We start from the raw sequence: 16,109 nt of genomic DNA on the forward strand, positions 1-16,109 counted from the left end.
ACATGACACCACATGCTGGGACGACTCGCAGCGTCCATGTTTGTAGTCTTTAGTGTCATTAAATCAGCAAACAGTCATAACACACTCCTCCTCATCTTCCTCTTCTCCTCCACACTGACCCCAGGTCTTTTGGCCTGGGGGCTACTGGGGGGCAGAGGGGGGGGTGTCCTGTCTGAGGCCAGCGAGGCGGGAGGGGGGGTCCTAGCTCTGAGACTGGGGGGGGTTCTAAGGGGGGGTCCTACCTATGAGACTGGGGGGGGGGGGGGTTCTAAGGGGGGGGGTCCTAGCTATGAGACTGGGGGGGGCATCCTAGCTATGAGACTGGGGGGGGCATCCTAGCTATGAGACTGGGGGGCGATGCTAGAGCAGTCTGACACCAGCAGGTCGACCACGGCATTCCCGCTGACGTAGACGGTGGGGGCGGTCACCATGTTGCCCAGGGAGACAGAGGCGCCGCCCCCCCCAGCCGAGGGGACGGGGGAAGGGGGTGGGCCGCTGCTGTGGGTGCCCATGTGACCCTGCAGCTGGGTGGGGGTCTTACAGTGCACCCCACACAACTGGCACACCAGCACCCCCCCGGACCCACCCCCGCCAAATCCCCCTGCACCCTCCTTCCACTCCTGGCCGTGATGCTTCTGGGCGTGGACGCGTAGGTAGGTCAGGGTGGTGAAACCTGGAGGGGGAGAAGGGGGGGGGGGGCAAGAGGAGGGGGATGAGGAGTTATAAAGCTTCATAGGCAACAGTCTCTACAGTATCACTGCCGCCAGGCGGAGAAAAAAGTATATTCAGAGCACTCAGAGCGTCCCCGTTGGAAAATTCAGAGGACTGTGGTCTGGGAGCGCTCAGCCCACACACTGGGCGCTCTGACTGAAAAGACGGTTTGTCCGAGCATCTGAACATTCCAATCTAAAAATGTCTGAGCAAGTTGTTGCAAAATGTTATCGTTGCCGCTTGATTGGTACTCTATAGAGTAATATTGAACACACATCTACGTACGTGTAACAAAATAGGTACTAATCATGTTTATGAATGGGATGAATTAACGTTAATTTGAATACATTTTTAAAGATGAAAATGGTCACGTTAGTTAACGAGTAGGCTATCTACAGTCAACATCACTAAAGTTAGCAACAGAAAGCTAGCTAAAGTCAACATTAATGTCAGCAGGATAACGTAAAGTTGTTGGTTGCCAGCGAAATGATGGTAATGTTAGCTAGTTAGTTTGTTAAGACTTTTAACTGACCGTTCGTAAATTAACTGATTTCAGAGCGCTCTATGACGTCTATAACAGCGATACCCTTCAGCTTTGTATGATTCCTGTTATCCCTCAATTATGTGGATGACCTTGACTGCAAAATTAGGACCAAGGGAAGCTCAGAAGCCTGCAGGCCTCCTGATTGGCCTTCAGCTCTTTGGACCAATCAGAAGCCTTCAGGTCAGCTGACCTGCTGCAAGAGTTACAGAGCCTTAATAAAGGTTGAAAATTAAAAGGACATACTGTAAATACCAATGTGTTCTCTATCTAATTTAAGTGTACTTTTACCATACAGAGAAATATGCTAGTGACACATTATTTATAATGTATAATTAAATTATAATACACTAATACAGTCGATTTGAATATGACTAAAATGACATACTAAGTGTGTTGTAAGTGTTGTAAGGAACTGTCATGCACAAATCAGCCTTAAAACATGTAAGATTAGATAGCTAACATTAGACACACAGCTACCAGCTCAGCTGCTAGACATTTTTTTTTGTTATGCTTGTTATAAAGAAAAGGTCTATAATACATTGAAATAACATAACTAAGATAATACGATGGTGTGTGTGTGTAACTCACTGCGGTTACAGAGGTGGCAGGCGTGGTGCTGTGATTGGTTGTGGACCCTCATGTGATCTGTTATGTAGGCGGCGGACAGCAGCTTGCCACAGATGTGACAGGGAACCTTCTCCTCGTGGCGAATCATGTGAGCACGGAGACGGTCCCGCGTGGCGAAGCTCGACTCACACGTCTGGAACGAGACAAGAGGAGGAAGATGATGATCATCATCATCATCATCATTATCAATACAGAGTAGGGAGGAGGGGGAAGAAGAGGATGAGGAGGAGGGTCAAGAAGAGGAAGAGGAGGAGGAAGGAGAGGAAGAGGAGAGGAAGAGGAGGAGAAGAGTGAGTGTGTGTGTGTCTGTGTTTGATTTGTGTGTTTGTGTTCGGCGTGAATGTGAGTGTGTGTGTGTGTGTGTGTGTGCGTTGGTGCGTGTGTGTGTTCAGTGCAAGTCTTTGGTGTGTCTGTGAGTGTGTGTGCGTTCCGTTAGTGTGTGTGTGTGTGTGTGTGTGTGAGTGAGTGTGTGTGTGTGTGTTTGGTATGTTCAGTGTTTATTAGGATATTAAGTAGCACAAACATCAAGTACCGGACACTTGAAGGGGCGTTCTGATGAGTGGACCTGGCGCACATGACTGTTGAGATGGTCCGGTCTGAGGAGAGAGTGGGGGCGGCATTAGAGAGGTGAAATGAGACCTGAGGTCTAAATAATGGTCTCACAATTTTTGGGCAAAAATGGGTCTGGTCTGATCTGGGACTCGTCTGGGTCTGGGTCGGCTCTGGTCTGGGTCTGGGTCTGGTATGGTCTGGGTGTGGTATTGTCTGGGTCTGGTATGGTCTGGGTCTGGTAAGTTCTGGGTCTGATCTGGGACTGGTATGGTCTGATCTGGGACTGGTCTGGTCTGGGTCGGGTCTGGGTCTGGGACTGGGTCTAGTCTAGTTCTGGGTCTGGGTCTGGTCTGGTAATGACCTGGAGAAGGCCTTGGCACAGTGGGGGCAGACGTAGGGCTTCTCCACCCCCCCCTGGTGGGAGCGGACGTGGTGGCTCATCCTGTCCTTCCTCTTGAACCTCTGCTGGCAGACAGGGCAGGAGAAGGGCTTCTCGTCAGAGTGGGACAGGCGGTGGCGGTTCAGGTGGTACACATCACGGAACGCCTTCCCACACGTGTCACACGCATGGTTCTTCCTCACCGGGGTGGGGGCCGAGTTGGCTGGCCTCTGTGGGGGAAGGGGGGGGGCAGTACAGAGATGCGGCTAGTGGAACAATCTGATACACACACAGCCCAGGTCACACACACCAAGGGAGGATGGTGGAGGTAGAAATCGGAGGCCTCGCTCATTGTGATGCACGGGATGAAATGAGGAATGATATCAAACATGTTCCTCATTCCGTTCCATGCGTTACAATGAGCCCGGCCTTCGATTTCTACCTGCCCCAGCCTCCCGTCACAGACAAACTTGTTTCATGATTGTACAACATGCAGAAACGTCTCTATCTTTCCTCATCCCCCTTTACTTCTCTTCTATCTTTCCTCATCCTCCTGTACTGCTGTTCCATCTACTAGCTTCTCTCCATCACAGACAGTGACCCAACAAGTTCACAGCCTTCTAACTGCTAACGCTTAGCGGCTAACCCCTATCTGCTAGCGCCCAACGGCTAACGCCTATCTGCTAACGCCTAGCAGCTAACGCCTAGCTGCTAGCGTCTAGTTGCTAACAGACCATACTGTCGTCAGTTGGCAACAAACATACTGAGGAATCGTTATCTGGAACGCAACCATCAGGCTGCTGCCTGTCCGCTGTGGGACCATCTAGCAAGGCATCATGGCAATTTAAGTATCCTACAGTTTGGTTAACTAATTTTAAGTATACTACAGTTTGGTTAATTAATTTTAAGTATACTTCAGTTTGGTTAACTAATTTTAAGTAGCCTACAATTTGGTTAACTAATTTTAAGTATACTTCAGTTTGATTAACTAATTGTAAGTATACTTCAGTTTGGTTAACTAATTTTAAGTATACTTCAGTTTGATTAACTAATTGTAAGTATACTTCAGTTTGATTAACTAATTTTAAGTATACTTCAGTTTGGTGAACTCATTTTAAGTATCCTACAGTTTGTTTAAGTCATTTTAAGTATACTACAGTTTTGTTAACTAATTTTAAGTATACTACAGTTTGGTACTCCTATTATGCCGTTAACTTGCCGTTGGGTCACACCATGCAGACGAACCAGAGTCAGACGATTGTTTATGACATCATCATCACCTGACCCACCTGTACTGTCGCCCCGGCGCCCGCCGCCATGACGACAGCAGCAGGACGAGGAGCATGGGGGTTTACGCTAGCCGCTACGCTCGCCATGGCAATGCCTTCGCCCTCCTGACTACACGCCAGTGCGCTCTGCGGGGGGAGAGGGGGAGGGACGGAGAGGTGGAGGAGGGAGAGGGGGACGGTGTGCCTCTCCGCCCTCCCCCCGGCCCCTCCCCCCACCTGCTGCTGTTGCGGAGCTGGGCCGGCCACGCCCTCCTTAGGCCCCTCCTCCTGCGGGCGGCTGGCTCCGCCCCCCTTCATGCGTACCCCTGTGTGGACCGACTGGTGGCGCCGCAGGTTGTAGTTGTTCTTGAACTGTTTACTGCAGATGGAGCAGACATGAGGCACCCGGGGGGGGCGGGCCGCGGGCTTCACTGTGGGAGGGGGGGGAGAGAGAGAGGGAGGGGGGGAGAGAGAGGGGTGGTTAGTGTCTCTAGTTGTGTTGCTGTGTGTAAGATTTGCATGAAGAAGGTGAAAGAGGAGCGAGCAGAATGAGAGATGACTGCCTATTGTCACAAGCCTGTAAGTGACCGATCCCCTTCTCTGGTGGAAATCAAATGGCCAAAATCAAAAGCCAGCCTTTCCACTGATGTTTAGAAAATAACATGGTTTTATTCAATACCGTCTATATACCGTATATATAGATTCCTATATATAATAGACGGCATAAGAGTGTTTGTCCAGCGCCATGATCTGTGTGGTTGAAGACGCTATTGAAAGTGATGACAGAACGTTTTGTAAAAAAAAATATTTGTAAAATAAATAACCTGACATAAAATACTATTTAGAAGCAATTATAATCGCATGTCATGTGACCGCTTCTCAGAAGGATACGCGATCACTAAGTGACCGCAAATGTAATGCTGTATTTATCCATGGGGTATTACTACATTTATTTTGAAAGCTCTACCATGGGTACTTTTATTTTGATAGCGTTTTCTTTGCTGCAGACAGTTCAAGACGAGTCAGAGTCACGTTGCTTTAATGAGAAAGTGGAATGTGGTTTTTATGGTTTCAAGCTTTTCATAAAAACCACATGCCACTTTCTCATTGTTCACTGCATAATTCTGATTGAGCAGTATTCAAAAACTGAAATACCTTGAGCAGCAGTTTAAACTTTGCGTAAACTTTGTGTAAGAACCAAGCTAATGACAAAGGGGAAGAGCAGTTCAAATGCTTTCTAGCAGTTCAAATTAAGACACTGTTCGAAGATGTCGTTCTTATAGTTCTCATACAGTGGGGTGCAAAAAACCTGGGCAAAACCTGGGCAACCCTAGTCAAAATGCCTTTTACAATTAATATCTAAGCGAAAAGAAGCAAACCTAACCTCTAAATTGTACAAAGTTAAACATTACATATTTCATCACATTTTAAAGCAAGATTTATTTATTTTTTTCCACTTTCTACAGTTTTAAAATAATAAAACAAGGAAACAAGGCCTTGTGCAAAAGTTTGGGAAGTACTTTGTAGCTAGTACTTTGTAACTCCTCCTCGAGCAACTATAACAGCTGGCAAACGCTTCCTGTAGCCAGCTAAGAGTCTTTCAATTCTTGTTTTGGGAATTTTTCCCCATTCTTCCAGGCAGAACACCTTTAGCTCAGAAATACAATAATATTCAAGTCTGGGGATTGTGATGGCCATTACAAACCTTCATCCATCTTTCCTGGAGGTACCTGATGGTTGATTTTGAGGTATGCTTCTTGCTGGAATACCCAACCTCTCTTCAACTTAAATTTCTGGACTGACCTTCGAATATTATCCTCTAGAATGTCTTGATATTTGGTGGAATCCATTCTTCCTTCCACCCGCACAATATTGCCTGTGCCCCCGGCTGCTACACAACCCCAAAGCATAATGGATCCACCTCCAGTTGGCAAGGTGTTCTTCTCTACAAATGCTTCACAAACAAATCCTTTTTTCTCCAAACATACCTTCTTTGCTTGTGGCCAAAAAGTTCAATTTTGGTTTCGTCAGTTGAAAGTACATTGTTCCAATAGGCTTCAGGTTTCTCAAGGTTTTCTTTTGCATACTTCAGACGCTTAATTTTGTGTTGAGGTCGTAGGACAGGCTTCTTTCTGGCAACTCTGCCATGTAGGTCTTTGTTGTTTAAGGTACGCTGTATTGTTGTCCTGTGAACAACTAGACCGGTGTCTGCTACTCTTTTCAGCTCTTTTGCAGTGATGTGTGGGTTCTTCTGAGCATTTCTCACCAGAGATCGGGCCATTCTATCTGAACATTTTCTTGGACTTACAGATCTTGCCTTGACTTCAACTGTTCCATTTATTTTCCAATTTCTGATGATGTTTCTGACAGTGGTAGTTTGAAACGTTGCAAGAGTTTTTTGTAGCCTTCTCCTTGATGGTGGAAGTGAACTATTCTTGATCCTTGGACAACTGTTAAGAGGAACCCATGGTTTTTAACACCAGACACAACAGCCACTGCAGTCGGATACTTTAGAAGGCATGGAGTTACTTCTGAATATATAGTTCAACCCTGGAATTATATTCACCTGCCTCATTGAAGCCCTAACAAGTAAATCACCTTCGTCTGGACCTTAGTAATCATCTTCTCCAAAGGTAACAAAGAATAATCCAAAAGGGTTCCCAAACTTTTGCACAGGGCCCTTTTCCTTTTTTATTTTTTATCAACTCTGAAAAATGAAAATAAAAAGAAACCTTGCTTTAAAATGTTCAGAAATGTGTCATGTTTAACCTAACGTAGCATTTAGTGTTCAGGTTTGCTTTTAATCACTTGGAGATTAATTGTAACAGACATTAAAACCAGGGTTGCCCAAACTTTTGCATCCCACTCAAAATCTTCCTTGCACCCTCGATAAGCAGAGCTAGGTATGTTAAGTGTTTCATGTCTTTTATGTGTTCCATGTATTGTCATGTACGGTGTAGCCTACTATGTATATTTGTGAAACTATGAAGTAGCCTTATTGTGTTGCGACTGTGCTTCCGGTGTTTTCACGGTGTTCGACATGAATGTATTGTAATAGTATGGAATAGGGCCCCATTGTTCGAAAATTTGCAGCTCCGTCAAAGCCCTAAAACAATGTAATTTCGAATCCTGCGGTTTAACCGAAAACCGGGGTTTCATTCGGGAGCGGTTTAACGGTATAAAACGGTATACAAATTGTAAACCGACCAACCCTAATGCCTAATAAGGCGTCTGCTAAATGTAATGTAAATGTAACAGGAACCGTCAGGAGTGGGGCATCGTGTCAGGATGGGGGGGTGCGTCGTCAGGAGGGGGGTGCGTTGCCGGGGTGGGGGGAGGGGGTGGCATCGTCAGGAAGGGGGGGGGGGCGTCGTCAGGAAAGGGGGGGGGGTGCCAGGAGCAATGGAGGGGGGCGTCAGGAGCAATGGGGGGGGGGGCGTCAGGAGCAATGGGGGGGGGGGCGTCAGGAGGAGCAATGGGGGGGGGGGCGTCGTCATGCTCACCGGGCAGCGGCTCCTCGTTCAGGGCCGCCGTGTCCACCGTGGAGGGGGGCGGGGCTATGTGCTCAGTGGGCGGGGTCTGGGGGGAGGCCGTGTGGACCTGTATGAGCTCTGATTGGAGGGATCCCTCCACTTGGCTCTGGGTGGGCGTGGTCTGCAGGAAGAAACACACGCCATCACATCTCTCCTCCATGGTAAATACAGACCAGGACACCCGTTACACCATTCTGCAGGCAGGACTACAGACACACACACTCACACAGGCTAGAGAGGGAGTCAGTTATAACTGCTTACCTGGAAGAGAAAATTGCTCCAAGCAGCATCCATTTTGCACCAAAGCCAGGAGAGTCAGCTTTAATTCTGATCCAAACTACAGACCCGCGGTCATTCTCCCGTAGAGAAGAGAGGCTGAGCGTCTGTGACTGGACGACAGGCAGCACACTGCTGCTGTATAACCCGACCAACACCAATCAAAACATGTAGTTTGTAGAAATACTGAGTCTCTCATAGAAGCGTTAGAACAATTAACATCCCCGCAGGCGTCTGGCTGGGCTGCGGAGTGGACTGGGCTCTCTCACTCTCTCTCTCTCTCCCTCACTTTGCTTTCTAACTTTAATTCATGAAACCACAAGGATTTAAACACGCATATCTCACACCAACGACGGCTTGTCTGCGCGCACTAAATCAATCTTATTTCTACGGCCGTATACATATACAGAAAAAGGTCTTATTCAATTGAATCAATGCATTTTACCCATCGTGATAACTATGATCAGTGTTCTATTAAACGCATTTGTAAAGAGTAACAGTCCATGCTTTTAATTTATTAATCTATTTTTCCGATTCGCCCAGTAGGCCACTCGGCTGTTTGTCGAAGCCTCGGTGTTGATTCAGGCCCTGAACCCGGCGGAGAGCACCCTATCCCGGCCGCAGCCCGCCGCTCCACCTCGGCGCTTCAACGAGGACGATGTCATCTTTCTTTTTTTATCGCTCGCTCTCCCTCCTCCCTCCCTGTCTCTTTCTTCCTTTTCTTTTTTAATTCCTCTTTCTTCTCCCCCTCCTCTCCTTTTCTCGCACCGCTATGTCCCAGTCGCTCTTAAAGGGATGGTATTTTCTCTTCGGACACCCCCTTTATTTCCGCCTCCCCTCCTACCGGGGTCTTGGCCGACAGAAAAGCCACTACCGTGTTTGACAGACCGATCAGAAATAGCTCTCTCCCGGTGCTAAATGCAGCCACGCCGCGGCCACCGCGTATTAGGAAACACCGAGAATAACGAGCCGCTAACGGCGACGACGACTAGCGCATCTTAAAGGGTACGGCGGCGCACGGACGAGGCTCGAGGTAGAACGGTGATGTCAGAGTCCGATATAGAACAATAACACCGTAGCAGACACGAGCAGAAACGGTACCGCTTTGATGTTTGGTTAAATATGTAAATAACACGGACGTTTCAATCAATCTGGGAACAAACGTCACTTCTATTATATGGCGTGAACGCAAGTTACACAAAACACGTTTCATAAATGAAGAAATGTAGACAGAATCACATGTGTTGATATCAATTTATTATCTTTTTTAAATTGCTTTTTTGTTCAACACATTTTCAAAGACCCATTTTTCTTTTCCCTCGAGCTCAGAATGGCCGGAGTTTCATATTTAATAAGTGTTACTGTGAGTGTCCCTTCTGCAACACCGTCGAAGACTGTCAACCCAGAACCAGACCCAGAACCCCTCCATGTAAACAGAACCCAGTCTGACTCAACAGGACCAGAATTCTGATCAGGACCAGAGGAACACTCAGACATGTGGACCTGCTCCCACTGAAGGCTCTGACAACACACCTGTCTGTCTGATTATGATGCTGTCTGTCTGGTTACAATGCTGTCTGGCTGCCTGTGTCCTTCTATCTGTCTGGTTATAATGCTGTCTGCCTGTCTGTCTGTCTGTCTGGTTATGATGCTGTCTGCCTGCCTGCCTGTCTGTCTGATTATGATGCTGCCTGTCTGTCTGTCTGAGTCCAGCATTACAGGCGTAGATAGATGTACATGTTGTCAAACTCTAGCCAATAGGCTGTCAGAACACAGACCAAGCTAGCCAATCGGCTGCTAGCAGGTTCATCAGCTCCACCCAGCGCTCCTGTCCTTCCTAGCTCAGTGGAGGAGGCTGGTCCAGGCCTCAGCAGCAGACACCATTTTGGGCCCATAAAAACAAAAAAACTAAACAAAAACCCAACATAATCCATCTAATTCATCCAGATGATAATCTCCGTCCGGAGGAAGCGGGCTCATACACCCGACATTTCTCCTTCCTGTTCCTGTTCAGCAGGGTCAGGGGTCAAAAGTGTTTTTAAAATGCAATACATTGTTTTGTCTACAAAAGTGTCAATATAACTAGAGACAGAATATCGCTCCACCCACACAAGGACACGCATGGGTCAGTATTAATCGTCACATATTCATAACCACACATCATACCCACAATGCAACATGTTTTATCTTCTATTTTTCTTTTACTTTATCTTTTAACCAGATTTTGAAAAACTGTGTACATGATTACAACAACAATGATATCAGGATTAGTAACATTAATATCCACACTTATAGAAAATGCATTTCGCGTTTGCTCTAAATCTTGGGTTCAATATTCGTCTGAATATCAAAATGACGTGATGGTCGTTGATACTAGAAAACTGATGACAGTTCTGATAGGTCAGTTCTGGACCGGGCTGGACGGTGGGGCAAGTACTGTAACCATGGTTACGTCTCTGCCGTGATTGGTCGGTACATTGATCATGCATTGGAGTGATGATGTCATCTTAATGAGACTCTGTGATGTCATCTTAAGGAGACTATGATGTCATCTTAAGGAGACTCTGATGTCATCTTAATGAGACTCAGAGATGTCATCTTAGAGACTCTATAATGTCATCTTAAAGAGACTATGATGTCATGGATGACAGGAAGATTTTGTATCTTTTTAAATTCTTTTTTTCACATCAACGTGTCTCTCCATCGCGAGTGCTCGTTGCTTTAATAAACATTCTGTGTATTCATAATCATTTACATAACCAGAGTTATCCTGTGGCTGTCCCTTTAAGAGACAGCTGCTCTCTTCTTTGTTTAAAAACAACAACAACCAATAACAGGAATGGACCAATCACATGTGTTGTGATGTCATCAAGTTCCTAAATGCCTTCCTGTCCAGTCACACTACAGCATGCACACGCACACACACGCACACATACACTCTCCCTCCCTCCATTCATTATCTCTTTTCCTCCATTCCAACATAGAACATCATAGAAGAAGACATGGCTACAACCCTCCTCTCCCACCCTCTCTCTCTACCTCCCCTTCTCCTCTTCCTCCCTCTCTCTCTACCTTCTCTCCTCCTCTATCACCCTTCTCTCCCCTCCTCACTCTCTCCCTCTCTCTCTGTCTGTCTTAGAGCAGCAGTGACCCCCCCCCCCCCCCCGGCTCCCCCTCTAGGAGTAGGACAAGTGGGATCCGTTGGAGATGTGTGAGGTGACGGAGGTGCTGCGGCTCAGGACCCCGTCTGGCCCCGTCTGCCCCCCCCCTGAGGCCGTCCTCCTGAGCGGCTGGGGGCTGTTCCTCAGGGCCATCAGGCTGGGTGCCCCGCGGATCTCCAGCCCCAGCGCCCCCCGGAACAGGCCCTGGGAGGAGGGGGGCGGGGGCGGGGGGGGCAGCAGGGCCAGGGACTGGGAGGAGGAGCGGGAGGGGAGGTGGTGGGCGAACGGGTGAGGGTGGGGATGGGCCAGGTCCCCTCCAGGCCACTCCCTCTCCCTCTCCCTCTCTCTCTCCCTCTCCCTCTCCCTCTCTCTATCCCTTTCGCGGTCCCTCTCTCTCTCACGGGGGGGGTACTGCTGGGGCGTGTCCCTCTCTCTCTCGCGGGGGGGGTACAGCTGGGGCGTGCTCTGGTGGTGGTAGTGCTGGGGCAGCTGGTGGCGGTGGGGGGGGGCGGAGGAGGAGGAGGCAGAGGACCGAGAGGAGTGGTGCACCTCCCTCCCCCCCTCCCTCCCGTCCCTCCCCAGCCCTAAGGCCATGGCCATGGCGTGGGCCGCCTCCACCCTGCTCCCCCCCCCTCCCCCCCCACTGCTGTTGTGGCTGCGGCGGGGATGTGGTGGGGGGGCGGCGTGTGGGGCATGGCTCCAGCGGGGGGCGGGGCCTGCGGGGGCGTGGCCCGGGGGGAGGGGGGTCAGCGCCAGGCTGCTCAGACCCAGGCGGAGGCTCTCAGAGTCGTAGGTGTCCATCTCACACGCCTGGCGCTCCAGCAGCGACCGGATCCCCCCGGAACGCTCGCTCTGCAAGGCCAACATCTCCTCCTCCATCTGCACGCACGCACACACACACACACACACACACACACACACACACACACACACACACGAAGATAGGGATTAGTCACTGGTAGAGCTGTTTCAGCAGCTCTGTGTGTTGTTACTGTTTGTTAAACCAACATCGAAATGTAACTAAATAACCACAGACACTAAAGGACACTATACTAAAAGTTCTGGTTCTTCCTCTTCAAGCTCTATACCTCAGACTTCAGGCACAACACAGTGTACTGTTATTCCAGACATCTACTACCCCCCTGTACTGTTTCTCCTGTGTCAATATAAAAACAAATTCTTCCATCTTCTAGCGCGACGACTGCCACTGACCCCAGGCCTGAGCATAGATTCCTTTTCTGCTATGACTACTGGATAGACGTTTCACTTACTTAGTCAAATGTACTGATTGTAAGTCGCTTTGGAATAAAGCGTCTGCTAAATGCCAGACACACAGACACTGCAGAAGTTCTTGGACAATTCTGCCATTATAGGATGTATCAGTGGAGGACAGAAGACCGAGTACAGAGGATTGGTGGACAGTTTTGTTGAGTGGTGTGAGCAGAACCACCTAATACTAAACATCAGCAAGACAAAGGAGCTGGTGGTGAAGTTTAGGAGGACTAGGGTCCCCCTGTCTCCTGTTTCCATCCAGGGAGAGGACATGGAGGTGGTCCAGAACTACAAGTACACCTGGACAACAAACTGGACTGGAATGGTAACACAGATATCCTGTACAAGAGGGGCCAGAGCTGGCTTTATTTCCTGAGGAGGCTCAGGTCCTTTGGTGTGTGCAGGACTCTGATGAACAGTCAGTCAGTCAGTGGTGGCCAGCAGAGTGCTGTACATGGTGGTATGCTGGGGGGGGCAGCATCCAGGAGGGTGACACCAAGAGGCTGAACAAGCTTATTAGGAGGATGAGGACCAACCTCCTGGCCATCATGGACAATCCCTGACACTGTGGCAGAGCTACAGTCTATCTATCTATCATTCTATTTATCTATAGTATCTATCTATCCATGTATCTGTAGTATTTATCTATCACACATACACATCAATGCACACACACACACACACATCAATACACATACACACGAACACCCCCCCCCAAAGTGCATTAAGGACATAAACACTAACAGTGCAATCAGTTCATTGGGAGTCATTCATTTACCCCCCCCCCCCCCCCACTCACACACACATCAATACACACACCAACATCCCCCCACACACACACGCGAGCGCACACACGCACACAGCCCCTACCCTCTGCTCCAGCAGCGCCCTACGGGCCGCCACGGCCCCCTCCAGCTCGCGGGCCTCCCTGGCGTGCTGCGTGTCCGTGTGGATCTTGATCTTGCTCTGATAGGCGTTCAGGAGCTCCAGCTCCTGCTGCAGCTGCATGCGCAGCACCGCATACTCAGCCTCCTGGCTCTCGTCCAACCGCAGCTGAGGACAGGGCAGAGGGGCTGTCAGCACTGATAGGTGGAGGTTTGTATGAGAGCTGTGTGTTCCTGCAGTATATACAGGTATATAGTGCTGTCAATCGATTGTTTAATCAAGAGTGTGTGTGTGTGTGTATTGTGAGTGATTGTATGTGTGTGAGGTATGCGTGAGTGTATGTGGTGTGTGTGTGTGTCTGCTATTATGGAGACGGCATTGCTTTTTGTACCCTTAGAGTAGATCGTTTTACAGTAATGTTATTGTATGTGTTAACCCACATTTGAAACATCCTCTGTGTTAATATTGTATGTGTCCGATGGTTTCTGTACAGTCACAAACGTAAATGAATGACTCCCAATGAACTGATTGCACTGTTAGTGTTTATGTCCTTAATGCACTTTGTATTTATGTGGACATAAATAAAGCATTTCAAATGTGTGTGTGCATGTGTGCGAGTGAGTCTGCGTGTGTGTGTGTGTGTGTGTGAGAGTGTGTGTGTGTGGGGTGTGTAAGTGTCTCACGGCCTGGGTAGACAGCATGTGGTTGATGGAGTGGTCGTACTGCTCGGCCAGGATGGCCAGCTTCCTGGTCTGCTCCTCCTTCAGCCTCTTCAGCACCCCCTTGTGGTCGGCCTTGGCAGTGCTCTCCAGCAGGTGGTTCCTCAGCGCCTTGTACTGACGGGTCTGGATCTTACACGTGTCCTGGAACTGACGCTTGATCTGCAGCTCCTTCGACTGGAGGGCGGGGATGAGAAAGGGAGAGAGAGAGAAGGAGGGAGAGAAAGAAAGAAGGATGCAGGGATAGAGAAGGTTTACCTGTGGTACTGGTACAGTGGGTGTGTGTTTAGATGGAGTGGATTAGGATCACTGGATGAGAGAAGGTGGTGATGTCCCTATCCCCCCCCCCACCCTCCCCCTCTTTAACCACAGGTATGTCCTTCATTTGTTGGTTAAGAGTAATGTCATCATGTCACATGGCTGTGTGTGGGTGGAGCTCATGGTGACAAGCCGGGTAGAGGCTGGTGTAGGTAGAACAGCAGGGGAGGCTGGGGGAGGTAGAACACCAGGGGAAGCTGGTGGAGGTAGAACACCAGGTGAGGCTGGTGGAGGCAGAAAAGAACTGCCCTGGTGATCTACCTCCACCAGCCTCCCCATGTGTTCTACCTCTCCCAGCCTCCTCTGTTGTTCTGCCTCCCCCAACTCTAGAGGTCTGGGGGGTGGAATAGACCAGCTCGAGAGCTCTGGGGTGGTAGGGGGGGGGGGAATAGACCAACTCTAGAGGTCTGGGGGGTGGAATAGACCAACTCTAGAGGTCTGGGGGGGTGGGGGGTGTAATAGACCAAGTCTAGAGGTCTGGGGGGGGTGGGGGGTGGAATAGACCAACTCTAGAGGTCTGGGGGGGGGGTGGGGGGTGGAATAGACCAGCTCTAGAGGTCTGGGGGGGTGGGGGGTGTAATAGACCAGCTCTAGAGGTCTGGGGGGGTGGGGGGTGGAATAGACCAACTCTAGAGGTCTGGGGGGTGTAATAGACCAGCTCTAGAGGTCTGGGGGGGTGGGGGGTGGAATAGACCAACTCTAGAGGTCTGGGGGGGTGGAAATGAGAGGCGAGGAAGCCTCTAGGATGTTGAGATGTTGGATGTGATGAATAACTTATATTCTGTTTCTTCATGTTTGATAAAGAAATGAGGAAATGATAGTAAACAACAACAATGATGAAATAATGAAAACAAAGACGTAAATCATAAAAACGAACAAGACAATGACTTTAACAAAAAAATGAATTTATTTCTGTGTGAAGAAAAATAATCTTTCAGAACGTTGCTTCTACACACACACACACACACACACACACACACACACACACACACAATCTCACTAACGAGGGTAGAACTCAACAACATGGCCGTTGAACAGAAAACGCAGTACTAGCCTTCTAAATACTGCATATATTAAATATTCATATAAATCATTCATATAAAATGTAACGTGATAAAACTCTGTGGAAATTCAAACACAAACAAATGTAAACATACAAACAAAAATACACTGGAACACAAAACAAAAAACAAATTGAAATCATAAATTACATTCAAATACAAACAGAAAAGGGTTAAAACAACAGGGTCCCAGAACCATCTGTGTTCTAGTAGTATTCTAGAACCTTCTGTGTTCTAGTAGTATTCTAGAACCTTCTGTGTTCTAGTAGTATTCTAGAACCTTCTGTGTTCTAGTAGTATTCCTGCAGGTCTCTGACCTCACAAAGCTTCTCCAGACAGACAACCTTCAGCTTTCTGAAATGCTGGAGTTCAAACCTCTTTGGTGTCGCCAGCTGTCTGTGTGGACACGCCCCTCTAGGACACACCTCTCTAGGACAGCGGAACCATTTGGAAGTCTTTCAATTAACCTCTTCAATATTGCATTTCTACTTCATCATCATCCTCCTCCTATCACATTCTGTGGTTCTCTCAACCGTTGGACTACAGGAATTGTATATTTGCCCAAAAGGTGGTTGAAGCATCCAATATGCTTCTAATACAGTTAACACTACTGAAACCCTGAACCTAAACCTGACCCTCTACTAAGACCATAGAAGGATAACTGGAAGTTTGTAGGTAAATCTTTCATCATCATATAATAAGCTTACTGCCTATAGTGCAATAATTAATATCTATTTAATGAGAGAATTAAGCATAATACACAATTATGTGTCCATATTTTACCATCTTTGGTCTGAAACCAA

At 48.3% G+C, this 16,109-nt stretch overlaps 1 protein-coding gene across 2 annotated transcripts; it reads right to left on the reverse strand.

Annotated features, from left to right (window-relative positions):
• Positions 1–223: 223 nt before the first annotated feature.
• On the reverse strand, positions 224–8,263 carry mazb (MYC-associated zinc finger protein b (purine-binding transcription factor)). Of its 2 annotated transcripts, none has more exons than XM_080542041.1 (7): positions 7,876–8,263; positions 7,585–7,735; positions 4,406–4,512; positions 2,796–3,043; positions 2,415–2,478; positions 1,844–2,015; positions 224–673 (listed from the first exon to the last, which is right to left on the reverse strand). In XM_080542041.1, the coding sequence occupies exons 1-7, from the start codon at positions 7,906–7,908 to the stop codon at positions 336–338; spliced, it is 1,113 nt and encodes a 370-aa protein (XP_080398167.1). In that variant the 5' UTR covers positions 7,909–8,263; the 3' UTR covers positions 224–335. The 2 variants fall into 2 exon arrangements, with proteins under 2 accessions (XP_080398167.1, XP_080398166.1); XM_080542040.1 differs by having other exon boundaries at positions 4,103–4,512.
• Between the last annotated feature and the right edge of the window lie 7,846 nt (positions 8,264–16,109).

Source organism: Nansenia antarctica (genome assembly GCF_963989245.1).
Source record: "Nansenia antarctica genome assembly, chromosome: 11".
Classification (NCBI taxonomy): domain Eukaryota; kingdom Metazoa; phylum Chordata; class Actinopteri; order Argentiniformes; family Microstomatidae; genus Nansenia; species Nansenia antarctica.

Coding starts and splice junctions, on each gene's coding strand:
- mazb (XM_080542040.1), bottom strand. CDS start 7,908: ATGGATGCTGCTTGGAGCAATTTTCTCTTCCAG. Junction 2,479..2,795: donor TGTGCCAAGGCCTTCTCCAG/GTCATTACCAGA, acceptor CTCTCTCCTCAG/ACCGGACCATCTCAACAGTC. Junction 2,016..2,414: donor AACGCCCCTTCAAGTGTCCG/GTACTTGATGTT, acceptor GTCTCGTTCCAG/ACGTGTGAGTCGAGCTTCGC.